Source organism: Phyllostomus hastatus, unplaced genomic scaffold, assembly GCF_019186645.2.
Source record: "Phyllostomus hastatus isolate PE091 unplaced genomic scaffold, TTU_PhHast_1.1 phas_scaffold_78, whole genome shotgun sequence".
Lineage (NCBI taxonomy): Eukaryota > Metazoa > Chordata > Mammalia > Chiroptera > Phyllostomidae > Phyllostomus > Phyllostomus hastatus.
In genome coordinates this window covers 71,034,424-71,060,240 of record NW_025334041.1, presented here as the reverse complement: position 1 = coordinate 71,060,240, position 25,817 = coordinate 71,034,424, and the positions used below count along the sequence as shown (strand labels likewise).

Sequence of the window (25,817 nt, the reverse complement as noted above, 5' to 3'; positions counted from 1 at the left end):
TACTCAAACATATCTGTGGGCATCCTGATTACCGGTGTTTTGAACTGTGCATCTGATAGGTTGGCTATCTCTCCATCGTTTAGTTGTACTTTTTCTGGAACTTTGATCTATTCTTTCATTTGAGCCATTTTTTTTTTGTCTCAGTGTACCTGTTATGTAGTAAGGGATGGAGCCTTAGGTATTTGCCAGGGCAGGGAAACCCACATGGCTGTGTTGTGGTGCTGTCTGTGGGGGAGTCCAAGAAGGAACAATTCTGCTTGTTCAGCTCTCTGTTGGTTTTCAGTCACTTCTGCTGCTACCCAAAAGCAAATTTGGCTCTTCTGGTGCCTATTCCCCGGGGGCTGATGGTTTGTGTCCATTCTAGGACCCTGTGGTTCTCTCCAGTGAACTCTCCTGTGAGGCTGGGAGTCTCTGCCACTACCTCAACCCTCACAAGTTTTTCCAGTCAGAGATTTGGAGGCTTTAATTCCCCGCACTGGAACCCCTCATTGCGTGGTCTGTCTTGCTCCCCAATTGTTCCTTCCGGTTTATCTGCATGCAAATGTGGGACTGCCAGGTCCACCAGCCACTGCCTCGCCCACCCCGGTCCTCCAGGCACCACCTTCCACCAGTCCTTTCCACCCTGGCTGCACAACTCCACCCCTCCTACCAGTCTGGATGAATGTTTCTTCTTTAACTCTTTGATTGTCAGACTTCCATAGAGTTCAATTTTCTGGCAGTTCTGGTTATTTTTTTTTCTTAAATTCATTGTTGTCCTCCTTTTGTTTGTTCAAGGAGGCAAAATGTATCTAACTACGCCTCCATCATGACCAGAAGTCCAAATCTGTATGGTGGTGTTATAACCACATACTTTTGTCAAAATTGTCCTCTTGAGTCACGACCAATGTTGCCAATATCTTTCATAAAATTTATTGGTCAGAATTATGTATGGTACTCAAAATATGGTCATACCAGTAGAACCCAAAGTGGAATCTTGTTCTTTCTACATTAGACACCATGCTTTTGTTAGAAAGTGACATTAGCTTTTTTAAAGCAAGTGACATTATTGATTCATATAGTATTTGTAGGCTATTAAAACCTAGGCTAATTCTCAAGCTAAGTTCAAGCTTTAAATATATCCATATTAAATTTAATCTTCTTAATTTGGTCTCAGATCTAGATTGTCTGAGTTTCTGGTTTTCTTTGTGCATTGGCTTTTCCTCTCAGCTTTGTGGTATCTGTAATTTGGTGGACATATTTTTTATTTTCTTCACCATATATTGTCAGGTACAAAGAATAGGTTACAAACATTTTACAGTGTGACACTGTTTTTATTTAAAATACATACAACCACCCTGACCAGTGTTGCTCAGTTGATTAGGTGTCATCCTGCAAGGCAAAAGGTCACTGGTTTGATTCCCAGTCCAAGTACATGCCTGGGTTTTGGTGTGGGTCCCAGATTGGGTGGCCTATGAGAGGGAATTAATTGATGTTCCTCTCTGATGTCAATGTTTCTCTCCCTCTCTTTTTCCCTCCCCTCCCCTCCCTCTAAAAATAAATAAACAAAATCTTTAAAAACTAATAGAATACCTACAATTTACATTTAAATGGTTATAGAAAGGTATACATCAAAATTTTAAAAATCCTTACCTCTGAGAGATTGAATGATTTATAAAGGCTTTTGTTATATTTTTTTCTAAATTTTTAAATGAATGTACACTTGCAGAACAGAATAACAATTTACACTAAAAGTTTTTATGAATTTGACTTTTATTTAGATTCCACATATAAATGATACCATGCAGCATTTATCTTTCTCTGTCTGACTTATTTCACTTAGCATAATGTCTTCAAGGTCCATCCATGTTTTCACAAACATCAGGATATCTTTCTTTCCCATAGCTGAATGATATTCCATTGTATATACATATTTTATAATAGATTTTTTATTTCCCCATTCACCCACTGACAAACATAGGTTTGCTTCCATAGCCTGACTATTGTAAGTAATGCTGCAATAAACATGAGCATGCAGGTATCTATTCAATATCCTGTTTTCACTTCCTTTTTGATACATACCTAGAAATGTAAACCTTGGATTATACAGTAGTTCTATTATTAATTTTTTTAGGAGTCTTCATGCTGTTTTCCATAATGGCTATACCAATTTACATTTCCACCAACAACGCACAAGGGTTTCCTTTTCTCCACATCCTTGCCAACACTTGTTTCCTCTTGTCTTTTTTATGACAGCCATTCTAAGATATGTGAGGTGACATCTCATTGTGGTTTTGATTTGCATTTTTCTGATGATTAGTGATGTCAAGCATCTTTTCATGTATCAGTTAGCATATGTATGGCCTTTTTAAAAAAATGTTTATTCAGTTCTTCAGCCCTTTTTTTAATTGAGCCATTTGGATTTTTTACTATTGAGATGTGTGTGTTCTTTATACATTTTAGATATCAACTCTTTATCAGAGAGATGGTTTGAAAAGATTTCTTCCCATTCCATTTGTTGCCTTTTCATTTTGTTAATGGTTTCCTCATCTATGGTCTCACTTGTTTATTTTAATTTGATGTGGTCTCATTTGTTTATTTTTGTTTGTTGCCTCTGTCTTAGTGTCAAATAAAAAAATAATAATAATAATTTCCAAGACTAACATAAAGGAGTTACCCCTTGTTTTCTTCAAGGAGTTTTATAGCTTTGGCTCTTAAATTTAAATCTTTAATCCACTTGAGTTGATTTTTGTGTACGGTATAAGGTAGGGGTATAGTTTCATTCTTTTGAGTGTGGATGTTCAGTATTCCCAACATCATTGATTGAAGAGACTATCCTTTCTACAATGTATATTCTTGACTCCTACATCAAAAATTAACTGACCATATATGTATGGGTTTATTGCTGTATTTTCTATCCTGTTGCATTGGTTTATATGTCTTTGTGCCAATACCATAGAGTTTTGAGTACTATAGTTTTGTAATATAGTCTGAAACAGGAAGTGCATTGACTCCAGCTTTGTTCTTCTGTCTCAAGAGTTCTTTAGTTATTTGGAGTCTTTTGTGATTGCATACAAATTTCAAGATTGTTTGTTCTATTTCTGTGAAAAATGCCATTAAAATTTTGATAGGAGTTGCATTGAATCTATCAATCTCTTAGGATAGTATAGACATTTTAACAATATTAATTCTTCCAATCTATGAACACTGATTATCTTTTTATTTACTTATAGGTTTCATTGTACAGATCTTTCACTTCCTTGGTTAAATTCATTCATAAGTATTTTATTCTTTTTTGATGCAATTGTAAATGGAGTTGTTCTCTTAATGCCTCTTTCTGATAGTTTGTTGTCAGTATATTAGAAATGAAGCTGGTTTTTCGTGTGTTGGTTTTCTATCCTGCAAATTCACTGAAACTAATGGTATTTATTTATTTATTTATTTATTTATTTATTTATTTATTTATTTATTTTTGGTGGAGTCTTCAGAGTTTTCTACATATAATATCATGTCATCTGCAAATAGCGACCATTTTACTTTTCCCTTTATTATTTGGTTGCCTTTTACTTATGCCTAATTGCTCTAGCTAGGACTTGCAGTACTATGTTGAATAAAAACGATGAGAGAGGTCATTCTTGTCTTGTTTCTGATCTTAGGTGGAAAGCTTTTGAGTGATGTTAGCTGTGGGCTTGTCATTTATGGCCCTTATGATATTAAGGGACATTCTTTTTACACCCAGTTTGTTGGGAGTTTTAATCAGGAATACACACTGAATTTTGTCTAATGCTTTTTCTGCATCTATTTGGGATTTATTCTATTCTTTTGGGAGTCTGACAGGCGTGAGGTTACACAGCGCTGCTGTTACCGGAAGCTCTAGCATCACCACGCGCTGAATAGAGCCAACCACAAAGCTAATATTTTCTCTTGTCCCGCCCTCCCCTGCTTCCTATTGGCGGTTTCAAACCCTTGGCAGCCAATGCAAGCGGACGCAGGGCGCACCCAAATTCCGGGCGCGGCCTTTGAAGATCAACTGTCGTACAGGAGTCGGTATGGGGAGGTCTACACTGGCGGCTGCTGCGGGTGAGTGCTCTGGGAGAGCGGGGTGCAGCGGGCTGTCTCTGCAGAGGCTAACGGCTGCCTCGCCTGTCTCGGAGATACGATCGGGGTGTTTGAGGCCCAAAGGAGACATCTGCGCGCGGGGAGTCCCAGGATCCCGCTGACACTTTCCCAGCAGGTCCCGTAGCAGCTCTGCAGGGGTGTCAAGGTCCCCTTCTTGGTTGGCCCAGGTTGCGAGTCCAGCTGGAGCCAGGAGCCCCCCAACCACCCCCGGCCCTGAGTACCCCCTGCCGACTCGAGCCTGCACAGCTGCAGGGGTGGATCCGGCCACCGCTTTGAGGGCGTGGGTAGGGCGTGGGTACCGGAAGCCCACCTCCCAGGTGCTCCTAAGTTTTGACCGTGTAGGTGATGACGTCCGTTTACCTGACACCGCCCGAGCGCTTCACTTAAAGACCCGACCCGTAAAGTTGGGCACTTCTATCCCCATGTTATGCCTCAGCAACGCTTTGCTAATGTGCCAGACGTCCCAGAACTGGGGTCTCAGCCCGCCTGTCAGACCCCACAGCCCCAGCTCTCCACTGCCTGGCGCGGTCTGGCTCCCGTGAGCATTGATAAATTCCCTCTTCTGAGCACTGATAAATTTTTTGCCCACCTGGGTTGCTAAACCTTTTTTTTACAAAAAGAATTTTTACAGAGTTAGCTTTCATCCTTTATATTAGTTTCTTTTTACTTGAGATTTTTATTCAACTCTATTTCCTTGATTAAATAAATGTAGTGCCTTTATTCAACAGATTTATTATTTAATACCCGTGTGCATCAGAGGGGGACACGGGGCAGCTCTGGTGAGGTGAGGTGGAGAACAGATTTACACCCTGTAGTCTTTTTTTCTTTTTTCTTCTTCTTCTTCTTTTTTTTTTTTTAGCTATTGAATTTTAGCCTTTTCCAACCACCTACTCCCCTCTGCTCCTGCCTATAAATTCCCATAATTCTTTCTTTCACCCTCTCTTATGGCACCTAGGTCTTTTTTGCCTTGTATTGTAATTATTGCTGTGTTTATCTCCACTACTGCACTGAAACTTGAAAACAGTAATACTGACTTTCATCCTCTCATGCCTTGCTTAGAAAATTACCATATAGATGTTTACTATGAACTCCCTAACCTGGCTTATTTTGTTCTTAGTCCCAAAGGTAACCAAGTAAGGGTTTGTAGGCAAATATCATCATCCCTGTTGGAAAAAATACAATAAAACCAGACCTAGCTCACCAGTTCAGGTGAACCAGTAACAGAACTGATTCATGCAAGCATATGTTGTAGCTGTGAACAGTGCCTGCGAACAAGGGCTCTAGTGTTGAACAAACCTGGCTTCAAATACTGGCTTTGCCACAGATTAGCTGGGTAACTTTGGGCACATCATTTACCCTCTTTACATTTCAGACAGTAAAATACCTCACAGGATTGGTGTGCAAATTAGAGTAAATACTGTAAGTGTGAAGAGCTTAATATGGGACCTGGCATATAAATGATATGGTTAATGTTGATACTAGTTTGGAGGCATGGTCCAAAGCTGAAATCTTTAGTGAAAGTGTATCCTTTAAAATATAAATGAGCTGGTTAAAATCCCAAGCTGAAATTCTGTTGTTTGCTTGCCTATTTTTCAGAAGAGCGGCAGAGAAAGCTCCAGGAGTATCTAGCAGCCAAGGGAAAACAGAAGTGCCAAAACAGCAAGTGAGTTTGTCTCCCACAGTTATGTGATTCTTGTTGCCCTGGTTGCTTATAGCTATTTAAAACCCTATCAAGGGGGCATTTCAGTTCAAGCATGACAAAAACCTCTGGGCAGTAGCTAGTACACTGACAAAGATTTAAGCATTATTATTGTGACAGTCTCCAAAGGAAGGAGGGAGGAATCTATCTATAATATTACCTACCATGGTGGAAGCTTTTCCTGTCCCTGCTTTTTTTCCTGGGAAAGTAATTCTTGCGAAGGCAACATTCAGTCTGCCATAGCTGCACGTGAACATCCTTCTGCCTGATGGTGTTCTTTGGTCATTCTCAGAGCACAGCGATTTTCAGCCTTTTTCCTCTCATGGCACATATACACTAATTACTAAGATTCTGCAGCACACCAAAAAGTATATTTTTCGCCAGTCTAACAAAAAGATAGGCATAATTTTGATTCATTCATTCATACCAGACAGCTATTGTGTTGGCTGTTGTCATTTTTTTATTTGACAATCTAAGGTAAAAAAGGTCAGTGCTCCTGACTAAATCATCAGGTACTGCATGTTTTAAAAATTCTTGCAGCATACTGGATAAAAATCACTGTCTTAGCACTTACTCTTAAGGTGGACATGATATGATTGATTCACTTTTATCTTTTGTCAACATCTTGCCATCTTTGTGATGTTATTTATCCCTCTTCTGAGCATTGATAAATTTTCTGCCCACCTGGGTTGCTAAACTTTTTTTTACAAAAAGAGTTTTTACACAGTTAGCTTTCATCCTTTATTTTAGTTTCCTTTTACTTTGGGTTTTTATTCAACTCTATTTCCTTGATTAAATAAACTTAGTGAATTTATTCAACAGATTTATTACTGTTTATTTATTAACAGTAATATATCACTGTTCGTTCTGAAGACATGGTGCTTAACAAGATAGAGCAGTCTTGCCTTGGCCGGTGTGGCTTGGTTGGTCGGAGCACTGTCAACTAAACCAAAATGTCACGGGTTCAATTCCTAGTCAGGTTAGAAGCCTAGGTTGTGGATTCATCCCCAGTCAGAGTGCATATGAGAAGGGAACCAATCAATGTTTCTCTTTCACATGCATATTTCTTTCTCTCTCGTCCCCTCTCTCTAAAATCAATAAGCATGTCGTCAGGTGAGGATGAAAAAAAAAAGACAAAGCAGTCCAGCCCTCCCAGGGCTTACATTCAAGCTGGGAGAAACACACATCAAGTCATGGTCAAAGTGCCTATTAGCCTTGCAATTGCCTTTTATCCATGGAGGTTAAATCCTTCCAAATTTTTTCTGTCTCACTAGCTAGATATTATATATGCCTGGGTTTTTTTTTAATTATATCATTTTTCCCCTGAGAATTCACTATTTGAAGATACTTAAAACAAGTTTGTTTTTTTTTTAATTTGTTTGGTATTGTATCTTCAGTGCCTAGCACATTGCAGTGTTCCAGGAATGATGTTGCAATTAATAAGACTGTGCAAATATAAAGAAAAGACATTGTTAGAATACTGTGTCTGCGTAGGACTTCTCTGAAGGGATCACAGACCAGTGGGTAAGAGTGGTGATGGTCTCTGAGGAGAAGAATAATGGGACTAAGGAAGGGAGAATAAGGAGACTTCACTGAATATCGTTTTGAATTATTTTACCATATACAGAAATTTTAATGATTTAAATTTCATTTTTAATCACTATACATCCCAGGTCTTGGTGATCCTTTTATACTAAGAATTAATCTTATTTTGTCTTTTTATTTTCATAGGCCTTATCTAAAAGCCAAGAATAATTGCCCAAATCCTCTGCCTTCCAAATATGTAAGTAGAAATTAGACTTTTAAAAAATATCTATTTTGTATGGTTAGTAATAAAAATAATAAAGATGTTAGCAACCTAAAGAAAATGTTTTGCACAAATATTTTTTATAAATATTAGAACAGTTCATAGGGACAGAACTGTTTTTTGAAAAGTACAACATATTATAGTTCAATTTTGATAACTCAAGAAAAGTCTTTAAGTGTACTTTGGTCTCTTCATTGCTAACACTTATTGAACACCTACTATGTATCTGTACTTTTCTCATTTGTATTAACTCATTGAGTCCTTATAGCCTTGTGAGGTAGCTACCGTTAGTAGCCCCATTTTATAGTTGAAGGAACTGAGTCACAGGATAGCTATTAAATGACAGAGCTGATAGCTTGTAGTCTCAACCACTTTGGAATGCTGCTTAACAAGAACATATTTCCTCATCAGTTCCATTCAGCCAGATTGTGGATAGAATGGAACAGGATCCCAACATATTTGAGGTCTAATGGAATATTTATTCAGCTATAAAAAGTAATGAAGTACATGTGCGGGCATGAGTTTATGGGAACTCTATTTTTTTTTCACTCAATTTTGATTGAAAAATTGACCTAAAACTGCAGTAAACATTAAAATTTATTAAATAAAAAATAAAGTAATGAAGTACTGATACATGCTATGACATGGGTGAATCTTGAAATGTAATGCTAAGTGAAAGAAGCCTGACAAAAAAGGCCTTATGCTGTATGATTCCATTCATGTGAAATGTAAAGAATAGCTAGCTCTATGGAAACAAAGTAGATAAGTGTTGTCAGGATCTATGGAGAGAGGGAAATAGGGAGTGACATATAACGAGTACGGGATTTGTTTCTGGGGTGATGAAAATGTTCTGGAATTAGCGGCCATGGTTGTACAACCTTGTGAATATACTAAAACCCACTAAATTATATGCTTTAAATTTTTATGGGATGCAAATTATATCTCAGTTTTTTTCATGTATAATAAAGAACAACTAGGGAACAGCATATTTTGATATCAACCTCCATTGCCTGAGCCGTAAGTGATAATGGAGAGGTCAGAGATGGATATGAATGTTGGGACTCAGAGGTACCCCAGCTATAGCTATATGGGTACACCATCTATCTCTGCCCCTGCCCAGCAACACCACAGATTGCCTTGCCCTTAATGCCAGGTGGCTCTGGTGACAGACTTTCTTTACATACTCACCAAGTTTACATAGTAATTCTTGAAAATACTGTATGAAACATAGAGAATAGTAGCTCTAGCACTCTCATGTCTTCCCCTGGAAATACATGTTCTACAAACCTCTGCCAAATTCACCTTCCTGAGTAATTGCTTTCAGTACTAATGCTCCTGTCCTTTACCATATCAATTCTTTTATTTTAACAAGTGAAAAAGCAACTTTATTTTTATTTTTTGTATTTCTTTAACTTTCTTTATGTGTTTTTTTAATTGTTGTTCAAGTACAGTTGTCACCATTTTACCCCCACCCTAGCCATCCCCGCTTCTTACCCTTGACCCTACCCGCCTTTGGTTTTGTCCATGTGTCCTTTGTAGATGTTCCTGAAAACCCTTCCCCCTTATCCCCTCTTATCCCCTCCCACCTCCGCTCTGGTTACTGTCACTTTATTCTTAATTTCAGTGTCTCTGGTTATATTTTGCTTGCTTGTTTGTTTTGTTTATTAGGTTCCACTTATAGGTGAGATCATATGGTATTTGTCTTTCAACCGCCTGGCTTATTTTACTTAGCAAAATGCTCTCCAGTTCCATCCATGATGTCGCAAAGGGTAGGAGCTCTTGCTTTCTGCTGCATAGAATTCTAGTACATTATGTGTAAATGTACTATAGTTGTTTGATCCACTCATTTACTGATGGGCACTTAGGTTGCTTCCAGCTCTTGGCTATTGTAAATTGTGCTGCTATGAACATTGGGGTGCACAGGATCTTTTGAACTGGAGTTTCAAGGTTCTTAGAGTATAATCTCAACAGTGGAATTGTCAGGTCAAAAGGCAGTTCTATTTTTAGTTTTCTGAGGAAATTCCATACTGTTTTCCATAGTGGCTGCACCAGTCTGCATTTCCACCAACAGTCAACAGTGCACTAGGGTTCCCTTTTCTCCACATCCACTCCAACACTTGTTTGTTGATTTGTTTATGATAGCCATTGTGACCAGTGTGAGGTAGTGTCTCATTGTGGTTTTAATTTGCATCTCTCTGATGGCTAGTGATGCTGAGCATCTTTTCATATGTCTCTGGACCTCCTTAGAGGTCCTCCTTGGAGAAGTGTCTGTTCAAGTCCTTTGCCCATTTTTTAATTGTTTTTTGTTTTTTGTTTTTTTTTTTTTGTATTCCTTGAGTGGAGTAGTGTGAGTTCTTTATATGTTTTGAAATAACACCCTTGTCTGAGGTATCACTGGCAAATATGCTTTCCCATACAATTGGTTCTCTTTTCTCATTTTAATGCTGTTTTCTTTAGCTGTGCAGAAGCTTTTTATTTTTATGAGATCACATTTGTTTATTCTTTCCGTTATGTCCCTTGCTCTAGGGGACATATCAGTGAAAATATTGCTGTGTGGAATATCTGAAATTGTCCTGCCTATGTTCTCCTGTAGGACTTTTATGGTGTCACAACTTATCTTAAGTCTTTTATCCACCTTGAATTTATTTTTGTGTATGGTATAAGTTGGTGATTGACTTTCATTTTTTTGGATGTAGCTGTCCAGATTTCCCAGCACCATTTGTTGAAGAGGTTATTTTTACTCCATTTTATGCTTCTTCCCCCTTGTTGAATATTAATTGACCATAGAGACTTGGGCTTATTTCTGAGCTCTCCATTCTGTTCCATTGGTCTTTGTGTTTGTTCTTATGCCAGTACCAGGCTTACCAGGCTGTTTTGAGCACAGTGGCCTTGTAATACAGTTTGATATCAGGTATTGTGATCCTTCCTACTCTGTTCTTCTTTCTCAAAATTGCTGCAGCTATTCGGGGGCATTTATGGTTCCATATAAATTTTTGAAGTGTTTGCTCTGTATCTGTGAAATTTGTCATTGGTACTTTAATAGGGATTGCACTGAATCTATAAATTGCTTTGAGTAGTATGGACATTTTGATGTGTTAATTCTTCCAATTCGTGAACATGTATAAGCTTCCATTTCTTCATATCTTCTTTAACTTCTTTCTTCAGTGTTGTGTAGTTTTCTGAGTACAGGTTTTTTACCTCCTTGGTTAGATTTACTCCGAGGTATTTTATTTTTCTTGTTGCTCTATCAAATAGAATTTTTTTCCTGGTTTCTGTTTCTCATATTTCATTGTTGGTATACAAAAATGCCTTCAGTTTCTGAATATTGATTTTGTATCCCACTATTCAGCCAAATTCATTTATTAGGTCGAGTGTTGTTTTGGTGGAGTCTATAGGATTTTCTATGTACACTATCATGTCATCTGCAAACAGTGACAGTTTTGCTTCCTCCTTTCCAATTTGGATGCCTTTTATTTCTTTTGCTTGTCTGATTGCTGTAGCTAGGACTTCCAACACTATGTTGAATAAAAGCGGTAAAGCGGATATCCTTGTCTTGTTCCTGATCTTTGAGGGAAAGCTTTTAGTTTTTGCCCATTGAGTATGATGTTGACTGTAGGTCTCACATATATGGCCTTTATTATGTTTAGGAATGCTCATCTATTCCCACTTTGCTGAGTGTTTTTTCACAAAAGATGCTGCACCTTATCTAATTTTCCACATCTATTGATATGATCATGTGATTTTTGTCTTTCCTTTTGTTTATGTGATGTAATATGTTTATTGATTTTCAAATATTGCACCATCCTTGCATCTCTGGGATGAATCCCACTTGATCATGATGCATGATCTTTTTAATGTATTGCTGGATGCAGTTTGCCAATATTTTGTTGAGTATTTTAGCGTCTATGTCACCATCGATATCAGCCTGTAGTTTTCTTTCTTTGTTGTGTCTTTATCTGGTTTGGGGATTAGGATGATGCTGGCTTCATAAAAAGAGTTTGGGAGTTTTCTGTCTTCTTGGATTTTTTGGAATAGTCTCTGAAGGATAGGGGTTAGCTGTTCCTTAAATGATTTGTAAAATGATTTGTAAAATTGTCCTGTGAAACCATCTGGTCCAGGGCTTCTGTATACTGGGAGTTTTTTGACTACTGCTTTGATTTTGTCAGCTGTTATTGGTCTGTTCAGGCTTTCTGCTTCATTCAGTTTTGGAAGATTATATTTTTCTAGAAATTTGTCCATTTCACCTAGGTTTTCAAATTTCTTGGCATATAGTTCTTTGTAGTAATTTCTTATAATCCTTTGTATTTCTGTGGTATCAGTTGTAATCTCTCCTCTTTCATTTCTGATTGTGTTTATTTGGGTCCTTCCTCCTTTTTTCTTGATGAGTCTGCTTAAAGGCTTGTCGATTTTGTTTATCTTTTCAAAGAACCAGCTCCTGGATTTATTGATCCTTGGAATTGTTCTTTTAGTCTCTACGTCATTTAATTCTGCTCTGATCTTGGTTATTTCCTTCCTTCTATTTGTTCTGGGCTGTCTTTGTTGTTGTTCCTCCAGTTCTTGTAGATGTAGGGTTAGGTTGTTTGTTTGAAATGTTTGTATCTTTTTCAGGTAGGCCTGTTTTGCTATGAACTTTCCTCTCAGGACTGCCTTCGCTGTGACCCATAAGTTTTGGGTTGTTGTGAGTTCATCTTCATTTGTTTCCAGAAACTTTTTGATTTCTTCCATTATCTCATTCTTAACCCATTCATTTTTTAGTAGCATGCTATTCACACATGAAGTTTAGTTTTTTGAGTTTTTTCCTTGAGGTTTGATTCTAGTTTCAGTCTTTTGAGGTCAGAGAAAATGTTTCATATGATTTCAATATTCTTGAATTTGTTGGGGCTTGTTTTGTGTACTATTATTTGGTCTATCTTTGAAACTGTTCCATGTGCATTTGTAATGAATGTGTATTCTGCTTCTTTGGGATGAAAGGTTCTATATCTATCAGTTAAGTCCATTTGATCTAGGACATTGTTCAATGCTGCAGTATCTTTGTTAATATTTTGTTTGGAAGATCTATCCATTTTTGACAGTGGGGTGTTAAAATCCCCTACTATAATAGTGTTGCTATCAATATCTTTCTTGAAGTCCTCCAAGATTTTCCTTATGTATTTGGATGCTCCTGTGTTGGGTACATATATGTTTATAATGTTTATGTCTTCTTGGTGGATTCTTCCCTTGAGTATTATGAAGTATCCTTCTGGGTTTCTTTTTATGGCCCTTGTTCTGAAGTCTCTTTTGTCTGATATGAGTGTTGCTACCACAGCTTTTCTTTCCTGTCCATTTTCTTGGAATATTTTTTTCAACCCTTCACTTTCAGTCTGTATATGTCTTTTGTTCTGAGGTGGGTCTCTTGTAGGCAGCATATATGTGGGTCATGTTTGTTATCCATTCAGCTACTCTATGTCTTTTGATTGGAGCATTTAATCTATTGACATTTAAGGTTATTACTGATAGATATTTATTATGTTTTCCCCCTTTGTACCTGTGTTCCTCTCTCTCACTCTTTTCCTTTCTCTTCTTATAGTAGTCCCTTTAGCATATCTTGCAGTGCTGGTTTGGTAGAAATGTATTCTTTCAGCCTTTTTTTGTCTGGGAAACTCCTTATCTTGCCTTCCATTTTAATTGAGAGCCTCACTGGGTAGAGTAATCTTGGTCACAGGTCTTTGTTTTTCATTACTTGGAATATCTCTTGCCATTCTCTCCTGGATTGGAGTGTTTCTGTTGAGAAATCAGCTGCTAGTCTTATCAGAGCCCCTTTGTATGTTACTTCTTGTTTCTCTGTTGCTGCTTTTAAGATTCTCTCTTTATCTTTAAAACTTGGTGTTTTAATTATGATGTGTCTTGGAGATGGTCTCTTTGGGTTCATCTTGATTGGGACTCTGTGCTTCCTGAACTTCCATGGTTTTTCCCCTCTCCAAGTTCAGAAAGGTTTCTATCATCATTTTTTCAGACAGGGTTTCTATCCCTTGTTCCTTTTCTTCTCCTTCTGGTATTCCTATGATTTGAATGTTGTTGTGTTTCATGTTATCTTGGAGTTCCCTTAAGCTATCTTCATATCTTTTTAGTCTTTTTTTGTGTGTGTGCAGTTGTTCTGCCTGGGTGTTTCTTTCCACCTTGTCTTCCAGCTCACTAATTCAGTTCTCTGCTTCATCTAGCCTGCTTGTAATTCCTTCTAATGTGTTTTTTTATTTCTGAAATTTATTTTTAATTTCTTCCTGGCTTTTGTTTATAGTTTCTATTTCCTTTTTCATAGTTATCATTCTCACTCAGTTCCTTGTAGTTATCTGTGAGTTCCTTGAGCATCCTTTATAACCATTATTTTGAATTCTATATCTGATAGTTTGCTTACCTCTATTTCATTTAGTTCTTTTAGTGGGGGAGTCTTCCATTCCTTTTGATTGCGGGTTCTTTTTTTGTCTCTCCATTTTAGGTGACTCGTTGTTTGTTTCTGTGCTTCCTGATATTCCACTTTGCTAGCTGTCTTTATAGAGTGAACTTCTATGGTAGAAATTTTGTGGGATTCAGGGGTGTGGTCTCTTTGATCTCCTTGTCTGAATGCTCTAGGTTTTCCCCTTCTTCTGTTTGTGTGGGCTCTCTTGTTGTTCTTGGGTTTTTGCCTGCTAGGGGTTCACTTGTTGATGGGTTCTCTTCTCCAGTGGTACACTGATGTTCAGTGTTAGGCCAGAGTCGCTCAAGAAATTGGATGGATACAGCAAGCTAAGGAGGACAGGGTTTATTAGCGGGGAATAAGAGGGAAAGTGGAGCCAACCAAGGGAGGCTAGGACTCGCTCGGTTTTTCTTAGGTCAGGGTTTTTAAACACAAAAACCTGCGAAGGGTATCAGAGTTTGATTGGCTAGAGCTGGTTGCTGGGTGCAGGCTCAAGTTAAAGCTGCATCCTGTTGTGCCAGATAGGCTGACCCCAGGCCCTAATCTTTATCTGTTTTTCCTGGGTAGGGTCTGCAGGCAGCTTCCCATGGTGTCATTTTCTAGCCTGGTGATTTTCCATTCCTCATGGCCTGCCTAGCCTAGGTCTGCCTAGGTCTGCCACACAGCTCCCACCTAACCTTGTATGTGATCAGTGGCAGGGGGAAGGCAAAATGGATTAAGACAGCAAGAGAGTATTCTATGGGAATTAAAGTACCAACACATAAAGAAGAGGTAGGGTATCCTTTGGGTAAGTGTTAACCATGATATTTCACCCAACTAGTCACTTTTTATAAAAGGTGAAAAAGGCGTAAGACTCTTGTTAGAGAGGAGGAGGACTGTGAGCTGGATCCAGAAAGAGTGCTTGTGCAAGGTTAGGTGATGAGATAGTGAGAGTAAAGGATAGAAAGTAGGAATAGTGTGTGAGAGAATAGAGTTAACCACAACAGTAACAAAGCTCAGGAATTTAGTGAAATGGGGTAAGATCAGGGAGAGGGATGCTGTGAGTATTTACAATTATATGAATCAACAATTATTTACAGTAGTACTGGAATAACAATATGACAAGAAATGTATGATTTGGATAACAAGAATAGAAAGTACACAGTCAAGAGTAGTGTGTTATTAGAACACTAGTGAAGTAAAAGAAGGAAGATTAAAACACAATATGAAAGAGACAATAAGGAAAACCAGTCAAACAATGCAATTAAAGAAACAGAGAAAAAAGAAAGAAGAGAAATAAAAAATACTAATAAAATAAAAGAAGTAAAAATTATTTAAAAATAACAATGGTACAAATAAACAATAAAATGCAAGTTCTATAGGAGAGCAAAGTGAAATTTGTCTCAATTTCTCAGTTATTTGGGGTTAGCCTTGTGCTCCCCCTCTTTGGATCTGTCTCTGGGGCCTTTCACAGCTCCAGGTCTTACTGGGGGGAGGAAAACAAACAGAGGGTGGGGGGGAAGCCTCCTGCTGAATTTAATCCCACTGATGAGTTCTACTGGTCTTCCTGGACACCATGGCGGGGCTGCCGGGGGGTGGTGCTGGGCTTTGCTTTTCTCTCTTCCTATGGCTTTGCAAGGATTGGGTCCAAGTTTGGACCACAGTCTTCACAGTTGCCCAGCCTCCAGCCCAGGTCCTCTGTGAGCTTCCAGCCCTCACCACCCATCTGAGCCAGGCTGTCACCTTTAATCTGCCACTTGTCGTGCGATCCATGCAGTGCGCCTCCTCCTTGCTCTTTGCAAGCCCGCCATGCTGGAGCCCACCATTGGGTTTTCATGGAGCCACATGAGCAATGCGAATCAGCTGCCTGGCAAGCTGCCTGGCGAGCTGCGCCAGTCAGCCTCTTGGGTGAGCAGCTCCAATCAGTCTCCCTTTAAGCGGCAGGAGCCAGCCACTGTGCGCGAGTTCCTTAAACAACAGCTGAGAGCCTTTTTTTTTTTTTTTTTTTTTTTTTTAAGTAAAATCCTCTTGTTAAGCCCTGGCTGGCGTAGCTCAGTGGATTGAGCGCAGGCTGCGAACCAAAGTGTCACAGGTTCGATTCCCAGCCAGGGCACATGCCTGGGTTGCAGGCCATGACCCCCAGCAACCACACATTGATGTTTCTCTCTCTCTCTCTTTCTCCCTCCCTTCCCTCTCTAAAAATAAATAAATAAATCTTTAAAAAAAAAATCCTCTTGTTTAAAGCCCACTGTTCTTAACAAGCGCCCAGCCATTCACACAGCCCTATTTTCTAACCAGACCAGAGACTATCCAGTCTGGGTCCAACAAGGCCCAACTATTTGCCCTTCTCCAGGTGTCATCTGGCTCCCCAATTTCTCTGGTAATGACCTAGCCAGCATACAAAGTCCCAGCGGCTGAACACCGTCTCTGTGTGTCTCCCACTTCTTTATTTCCCCCATCAACTTCAAGCATCCAGATCCCTCCTGGTGCTGCGCTGCCCTCCCTGCTTTGGTAGGGGAGGGAGCTGGTGATCTAACTCTCCTGCAAGGAACCTGCAGCAGGCGCCTGGCTAGGGGCCACAGCAGCCTTAGTCCCTGCACAGATATCAGGTACCTTACCTGATATCTGTGCACAGATGCACAGATACCTTACCATCTATTTTTTAATGTCCTCTACAATTTTTGGCCTCCAGACTTCATATAAGCTGGGATTGCATTGGCTGTTCACTCTGTTCCTCAGAAGATCAGCTAGGTGTCCCAGCTGGGCACAGGGGGAAGTGGGCTCCTCTCCCACCTACCTTGCCGCCATCTTTTTCTCTCCTCCTTTATCTACCATATCAGTTCTAACTCCCTTCCCTACTTTTCAGAGTTCTCTGTAACCTAGTCCTGCCTTTCTTGTCCAAAGGTAAATCACATGACAAACATTTGCTTGTTAATAACAGAGTCTAACCTTAAAACCATCCTGAGTTTATAAATATGACTAACTCTTGTGATGGTAGATGCTTATGGAGAGCTGTTCTGAAGTCTGTCAGGTGTCCCAGCCTTTACCACCTGCCCTTGCTACTGATGAAACAAAGATTCTGGAGTGATGCGGTGACCTTTACAAAGGTAACAGCTTAAAAAAAAATTAGTGTAGTAGTACAAAGGACTAGGAGGAACTTGGGTGGCACCCTAACATAACTTTACTGTCTGTGTATCTTTAGAGGGTCCCACAAAGGGACACTTCACTGGGACATAAATGACATTTAGCAAGCACTTGTTCAGTTGAGGCAAATTTATTTTTTAAAGAGCAAGTTTTGTGTGTTCACTGCATCTCTGCTTAATTCTACCAAGCTAAAAGATTCTGATATTTCTAATAGGAACTCATTTTTAAAATACTCTAGACTTGGTCGGTGGCTCAGTTGGTTAGAATGTCATCCCATACTCCAAAAGGTTGCAGTTTGATTCCCAGTCAGAGTACATACCAAGGTTGTAGGTTCAAGCCCCACTCAGACACATGCAGGAGGCAGCCAATCAATGTTTCTCTCTCTCTCTCTCTCTTTCTCTCTCTCTCTCTCTCTCCCTCCCTCCCTCTCCACTCCCTTCCTCCCTTCCCCTCTCTAAAATCAATGGACATATACTTGGGTAAGGGTTTTTTTAATCCTATATTAATGAGCCTATATTTTCTCAGATTTCAACTTCCATAAGTGAAATTCTAAGTAAAATAACTATTTTTTATTTTAAAAACAGTGAGCTATTCTCGTGAATTTACTTTTTTGACATTTGTCTTTGTATTTTCAGACTATTAAATCCAAAAAGGATGTTGCTTTGCCGGTCAAAGCTACACGACCCATCAACATTAAACTTCAGCCCAGACCTGCCCATATCCCAGGGTCCCAGAAGTCAAAGCTGGAGCCACCAAAACTTCTGGGCAAAAGGCCAACTTCAGGATATGTTTCTTCCAACCCAAACTGTGAGCCTCCCAGCAGTCGTCAGCAACAGCACAAAGCTGGATCATCCACTGGAGATCTGTCAAGGAAGACTGAGGGGTCACTTAATATACAGGAACTGAAAGCTACAAAGCAGCAGGTGACAGATCAAGAAAATGCTGCACACACAGACTCTGTGGGCAATGTCTGTGCTGAGGGTGAGTCCTTATACAACTTTCTAAAAGAGACAAACAAAGAAAACTTGCCCCAAACCTTACTGGACTCTGAGAAGATGCTACATGCTGAATTATGTATCAAACATAAACCAAAAACTAGCTCTTCTAATCAAACCAAAAGCAGTTTGGCCCCTAAGCAAGCCTTGTGTAAAAGTTCATTGAATCATGCTGTTCTGAAAGACAGAGCTAATAAACAGTGTGTTGGGGAAACACAAACCAGGATTCCACCAGTAAAGTCACAGCAGCTCCCTAAAGGAACAGCTCTTGTGAAACCGGGAGAAAAACGCCCAAAGACAGTTCCCTCTCACTTTGTTCAGACCCTTAATAGGAATCAAGCATCAAAGAAACCAGGGGTCAAAGACATGAAGGATATAAAGGTTAACAATGGTAAATATGAGAGTCTAGGTGGAGCTAAGCTACCATTACACACTGTTGCTGAACAAAAAGTAGAACATACCAGACCTAGGACCTGCCCCAGTCCACTTCGGGGAGGACTTCACCACGGACGTCCACACAGTAAGCAAGACCAGAAACCCACGCAGCCTTGTTCTAGGCCCCAGACATCATGCATGCAGCAGAAATCCAAAGCTGTGAGCCACAGGCCTAGCATGGCAGTTGGCAGCTTTACTTCAGTCATTCCCAACACCCCAAGCATAAGAGCAAGTAGAGCCAAGGGGAATAAACACAACAGCAGCTATCAACAGAAAGCACGGACCCTGGACTCCAAGCTGAAAAGCACTCTTCCCCAGAATCGGTTTTTAAACAAAACAGCTCCCAAAACTCAAACTGGTGGCACAGCCACAAATGGAAAAGGAGTCCTAAATAGAACCCAGACTAACCCAGATGTTAAGAAGAAGATCACAGCAGAGGACCGAAGGTACATTGCTTTAATTCCAAAATTGCAATTTAGGGTGATTAGGCAAATTGACCATCAGGAGTACTTGGTCAGGCAGTAGGCCATAAATAATGGCTCCTCGGTCATTTTTAGCTTCAACCCTGAAAAAAGAAGGTTCAAACCAAATATATCAAATATTAAGGCTTGGTAGAGCTGAGTGATACCTATGTGTGTTATAAATTACCTCTGTAACTTTCTTTGTGCTTGAAGCAGAAGGACAGAGTGAAGGTGTCAGCATTGCAGGCATAGACAACTCACTCAAGAAGTGCTTGCAGACTGAACAGCAAAGGAAGATGGCCAGGAGGAGGTGGGGAGATGCTAGTCCCTTGTCAAGCTGACCAGGAATTAAATCCAGAAAAATATTGAGGAAGAAAGAATGGGGAACTTTCGTGAGTCTGAGCGGGCAAAGTTGTAGAAAGTCATTAAGGCAGTGAGGAGCAGTCATAGTATGATTACATGACTTCATGCATTTGTCAGAACATAGAACTGCACTCTAAAATATGTGAATTTTACTGCATGTTATTGAACTCTTGTGTGTTTTAGGTACTGTGCTAGGACAGCCACGGTTTTTGCCTTCCTAGGGTTTGCATTCTAGTAGGGAAGACCGGAAATGAACACATTGGTTAACTAAGACAGGATAATCACAGATAGTAATTATCTTCCTAGTCAGGAAGGACTGGAGGCTGATAATGCCAAAGCCTGAGGCAGGGATGAGCTTGGTCAGGAAGCTGAAAGGACATCTGAGCTGCTGGAGGGTAGTGAAGAGAGGGAGAAGAGTGCAGCATAATCTTGGAGAGGCTGGCAGAACTCAAATTACACTGCCATTTGCCATAGAAAACATTTTCAATTTCATTCCTGGCAGTGACTCAGTCTGGCTTACATCTTAAAGATCATTCTAATACTGTGCACAGGCTGAATTTGCAGCTGCAGCATTTCAGGCAGAAAGTGGCAGTGCCATGGACTAGGACAGCGCTGGTAGAGGTGGGAGTACTGTTCACATGGTGGTGTGTAGGATGCAGGGAAAGAAAGCACTACTCAAAGACAACTCCTAGTGCTAGGCCCTTGCAACTGGGTGGATGGAAACACTATTACCGATCAGGGGAAGATCTAGACATGAAAATCAAGAGCGTTGTTTTGGAGAATATTAAATTTGAAATGCCTTCCGGACATCAAATAAAAAATATCAGCAGGCTGCAGGTTTTACAAAATTTGGGGCTCCAGGGGGAGGTCTGGGCTAAAATATACATTTGTGAGTCATGAACTAGTTGTGCTTTAAAGAAGCTAGTGAGTTTACGTCCACACTCGGGTCTGCAAGTCTTGATGGCTCTCCAGCAGCAAGCCGTCGGCTGCTGAGAAGCAGGAGTGGAGACTACAGTGTGGGGGCTGGGGAAGAGCAGGACTAGGACTTGTCAGCATCTTTCAGAAAGAAATTATTGGTCTTCTTTAGAGTAAATGTGGTCACGAGTGGACTAAGGAAATGGGTAAAGTGGGTCACTCTGAGTGGCCAACACCCTATGGAGGGCAAATGCAGGTTTGGAAGGTGTGGTCATTGGCGGGTAGAAAGCTTGTTGGTAAGAGAAGTGGGGTGCTATGTTAGTGATCTCAGAGATGAAGGCTGGTGTCAGAAGTAGCATACAGGTGAAGTGAATGTTTTCAGAGAAAAAGAATGAATAATCTTGAAGTCAAAAGATTTGAAGACTGAGATGCCAGTCACCTCTGACCCTAGTAATGCCTCTGCCTTCTGAAGAAGGGGCAGCCACTGCTGTCTTGACCCATTTGTAAATTGTTTTCATTCCAGTCTCCTGGCTTTGTCTGTAGTTAAAGGTGTGCAGTGACAGTACTCAGTCTATGCTCCTCATAGACCTTGAAGCTTGACCATGTACCCAAAAACCTAAAACCATTCCTTCCGTATAACTGCATAACAGGAAACAGCTGGAAGAATGGCAGAAATCTAAGGGGAAAATGTATAAGCGGCCTCCAATGGAACTTAAAACAAAAAGAAAAATAATAGAGGAGATGAATATTTCATTCTGGAAAAGCATGGAAAAAGAAGAGGAAGAAAGGAAAGCACAACTTGAATTGTCCAATAAAATTAACAGCACTCTGACCGAGTGTCTGCAGCTCATCGAAGGGGTGAGTGAGGAGGGTGAGTGAGGAGGGTAATCTCCAAAGCTTTGACCCAGAGACATTTTCTTTCTTTTTTTCTTTTTAGATTTTATTTATTTATTTTTAGAGAGAGGAGGAGGAAGGAAGAAAGGGAGAGAAACATCGATTTGCGGGAGATCAGTTGCCTCTTGCACGCCTCCAACTGGAGATGTGGCCTGCAGCCCAGGCTTGTGATCTCACTGGGAATCAAACTGGCAACCGTTTGGTTCACAGGGCAGCACACAGTCCACTGAGCCACACCAGCCAGGGCCATTTTCCTTAAATATAGTTAAGGGGAGGTAACCTCTGTCAAAACAGAAACTTAGTTACTCACTGTGGCAGATAGTTTTGTGTATGTATATCTTTTCAGTTTTGTCCATGGTCATTTGTCTACTTAGGGTTTGTATTTCTTGGGCCATTTTAATAATTCCATGACTTTCATTTAAATCAAACTTGTTAAAGAGTTCTCTTTTAATTCTCTTTTAGTTCTCTCTCCTCAAAAGGAGTTCTCTCCTTTTGAAAAGGCCATCTTTGGGGTTTTATTATTTTTCCTCCTACATCAATGTCTACATCTATTTTTATGTTATTGTCCTTTTTCTCATTTTTTTCCATTGAAAGCTTAGATCATTTGTATTAGTCTTATTTTTTTAAATTCACTTAATGCTATCAATTTGCCTCTGAATTTAGCTTTGGTCATATCCTTCAGGTTTGATAGGTAGTGTTCTTTATCAATCAGTGTCAAGTCAGAAAAATAGAAACCACACCAAGTATCATAGTATCAAACCACACCAGGTATCTAGTATCATAATAATGGAAAGAATGTGGTGTTAGGATTGGTTTCACAGTGTCTTGTATGAGCTCCCTAGAAGCAGCCCCTAAGAGGAGAATTTGTATGAGAGTTTGTTAGGAACAGGATCCCAGGAAAAGAGGGGAGAGGGGGATGTGTGGCCAGGACTGGAAGGAAGCCAAGCAGGGTGTGTACCCAGCAAAGTCCACAGAGGGTGACTGTGGCACAGTCCTACAGGAAGCTCTGGGCACACTGGGAGTCACACCGTCTCAGAGCTCGTCCTGATCAAGGGCACTACACTGATGAATGGGTGCCTTGGAGGGACAAAAAGTCCCAGGCACTTGTGAGTCTAACACATGCAAAGAGGTACAGAGGCTGGCTATTGGACATAACAGCATTTTGTGAGCATGTGTGCACAGAAATGGTGAGGGGATCCTCAGAGGGACATGGTGCTATGCACAGTGCTGGCAGCCACAACTCTGGGTCCAGGAGAACCAGGAAATGTTGGGGGTATCAGATCTAAAATCTGGAAGAGCCCTGGCCAGGTGGCTTGGGTGGAGTGTTGTCCCATACACCAAAAGGTGGCGGGTTCGATTCCCAATCAGGGCACATAGCCAGGTTGTGGGTTCAATCCTTGGTCTGGTTGCCTATAGGAGGCAACTGATCAGTGTTTTCTTTCTCTCTCTCTCTCTCTCTCTCTCTCTCTCTCTCTCTCTCTCAAATCAATAATTATATCCTCAGGTGAGGCTTTTTTTTTTTTAAGTATAAAAGCTAGGAGAGACAAACCCTGCTAGGAATGGAACTCCAGCTCCCAAGAGGCATACTGCCCAGAAGAAGCTGGTGCAACAGAGCTGGAGGGAGCCCTGCCAGGCTGGGCTCAGACCTTGAGAAAAGAATGCTCCCCCATTGGTGTGGGCAGGGTCTTTGAATGCCAAGGAAAAGGAGGGAGGTAGAACCAGTTGCTGCTGCTGGGGTGAAGGACCGTAGCTGAGTGATACTGCAAAGTGGAAGGGGAGGACCGCTCTCCTCTCCTCTCCAGCTCTACAATCTCCCTAGCACCCCATACTGGCAGAGCCCAGCAAGGAGCTGTTGTCAGCAGAAGGTGGTTTACAGAACTCTAGCCCCAGGGTCACAAAGCAGAGGACAAACAGGGTTTGGAGCTAAGAGACCATAGCTTAGCAACTGACATACAGTTCTCCTTGTTGCTCATTTTTAACAAGTTTGAGGATTTCATTTTTAGTACTTTAACCCCAAAGTTATCTTCAAAAGTATCTTTTAACTTCCAGATGTGTTGATTTTTCTCCTGGTTATTTTAATTTTTAATATACTGCATGGACTTTATTGACATTTATTGGCATTTTCTGGACTTAATGTTTGACCAGTCTTGGTGAGTGTTCCAAAAGTGTTTGAAAAGAATATGTATTCTCTGTTGAATGGAAAACTCGATGTAGGTATCCATTAGAACAAACAGAAAATTTAAATATTCGTGTTTGTCAGTTCATCTGTTGCTTTCCAAAAGAAATATGCCAAAGCTCCTCACTGGCACTCTGATTGGTGATTTCTCTTTGTATTTCTGTCAAACTTTTACTTCCTAATTTTTAATTAAATTAACCAGGGTAACATTTAATAGCATTATATAAACTTCAGGTGCACAACTTCATAACACGACATCTATGTACGTACTCCACTGTGTCACCACCTGAAGTCTAGTCTCTTCCCTCGCCATGTCTTTTGTTCCGTGCAGCAGGACTCAGGGCTTGCTTTGATTTCTCTTCTATCTTATGTTAATCTTGCCACACCTGCTTTTTATTTATTTTTTTTTTTTTAGCTTTTGTAAAGTAAATCTTTTTCTATGTCCATTTCTAGAAGTATGTCTCATGTGAATATGTATGTACAGTTGAATTGTTTCAACCAAATCTGGAATTCTCTACTTTTTCAACAAAACAAATTTAGTTCATATACATTTATTGTAACTACTCATATGCTTAAACTTAGACCTGGCATTTTTATTTTGTAATTCAATTCACATAAGTTCTTTTTTAAAATATTTTTTTAAATTTATTTTTGGAGAGAGGGGAAGGGAGGGAGAAAGACAGGGAGAGAAACATCAGTGTGAAAGAGAAACATTGATCTGTTGCCTCTCACACATGTACGCACCCCAACCGGGAACTGAACCTACGACCCAGGTGTGTGCCCTGACCAGGAGTCAACCAGCCACGCTTTGCTTTGTGGGACAATGCCCAACCAACTGAACCACACTGTCAGGGCTGTGCGAATTCTTTTTGATTTTCTTTTATTTCTGTGTTTGATCCAAGTTACTTTATTTCATAAAAAAGTAAATAAATTAAAATCACAAAAGAAAATGGTAGGTATACGTTCAAACATGGTACACAAGTTACATATATTTTTCATCTAGTTACTTTTATTGTAAGTTTTCCACTTGAATTCTAAAGTTTATTCACTAGTCACTTCATGATTTTTGAATGGTGAACTTTCTGAGGCCTTTTGCTTATGGTAGTGTCATCATTTTGCCCACATGTTTAAATCGTATTTAGTTTGGTTAGAGGAAGTTTCTAAATTCAAATTGTTTACCCTAGAAAGTTTGAAATTACTGTTTCATTTTGTTTCTTGCATCTGAAGTTATTGATTTATTAAAGTTCCTATCAATCTAATGCTTATTCCTCTGTAGATAATCCTTCCTTCCCTCTCTAGAGGTGGTCAGGATTTTCTTTTTGTCCTTGGTTTTATAGGTATGGTTTTCTACATAAGGACCTTTCAGTCTGAACACTAGCTTTCTTGGTCAGTCCTTGGAAGTTTTCTCCTACAACTGCTTTGAGTGTGTGTTCAGCTTTCTTCTGTTTTTGCTTCTAGAAACTCTCTGAACCGATATTGAAATTCCTGCATAGTAGATATATCCTCCAGAACTTACCTTTTCTTGTATACTCTCCATTTTCTTGTTTGTTGCACTGGGTTCTGGGAGAATCCCACTTCCAGATTTTCAGCTCACTGTTTCTTCTTCAGCGGCGTCCAAGCCACTGTTTGCCCTCGTGCTGATTCTCTTCCATAGCAGCCCGTTCTGGTTTCATGATAGCAACATTCTCTCATCACCCTGAAGATTTCGCCTGCAGTACTCTTAAAACGTATTCCTCTTTGCTCCCCCACCTAGTGGCTGCAGTGCTTGTTCCTCTGGTTGGTGGGTGTTGTGCCTCTTCACGTAGTGTCAGTGCTTCTTGATGTGAACTCACCTCTGTGTCCGCCCCCGTCTCACAAGGAGTGGGAGGTGCTGCTTGGCTAGTTCACCGGTACCTGGGCCAGGTTCCTCCCGGTCCATTTCCCTGTCCTGCTCTGGGTACCAGCCGGGAGGGCACCAAACCAGTGAAGCCACTTTGAAGTTCCTTTTTGTGAGATTTAACCCTCTTTCATATACTCCCGCACAGATCCCCATCATGCACGCACACACCCCTGTGACCTTGGCACAACTGTGCCACCCTTATGCTTCTGTTAGAGTCAGTGGAAAGCCTGGTCTGTCCCGTGTGCACATTGCTATGAATGTTGGTTACTCTGGGGCTTGGTTTGGTTTAGTCTGGTTTCGTACCACATGAAAATGTAGAACACATTCCTTCCTTCAGCTATGATAAACATTTTTCTGTCTGTTTGTCTCATGTAACTCTTCAAATTTAATGGTCAGTGTCAAAGCTCATTGAAATATGCTACTTAAATGAGGGCATTTTATTATGTATAAACCATACCTTGATGAAATTGTACTATTTTTAAAGTTCAGTTGTAAATAATCATTGATCAGACTGATTTCTGCATACCTGCTGTGCTAATAGTAGG

The 25,817-nt window shown here is 40.2% G+C and overlaps 1 protein-coding gene across 1 annotated transcript in view; it reads left to right on the top strand.

Moving 5' to 3' along the window:
- The first annotated feature begins 3,994 nt into the window (after positions 1-3,994).
- CKAP2L (cytoskeleton associated protein 2 like) overlaps positions 3,995-25,817 on the top strand; it is a 28,871-nt gene continuing 7,048 nt past the window's right edge. The window contains exons 1-5 of the mRNA XM_045827951.1: positions 3,995-4,056; positions 5,692-5,758; positions 7,526-7,577; positions 17,790-19,030; positions 20,974-21,181. Coding sequence (XP_045683907.1) covers positions 4,026-4,056; positions 5,692-5,758; positions 7,526-7,577; positions 17,790-19,030; positions 20,974-21,181 — 1,599 coding nt within the window. The 5' untranslated portion in view covers positions 3,995-4,025. The remainder of the gene's footprint in view (positions 4,057-5,691; positions 5,759-7,525; positions 7,578-17,789; positions 19,031-20,973; positions 21,182-25,817) is intronic.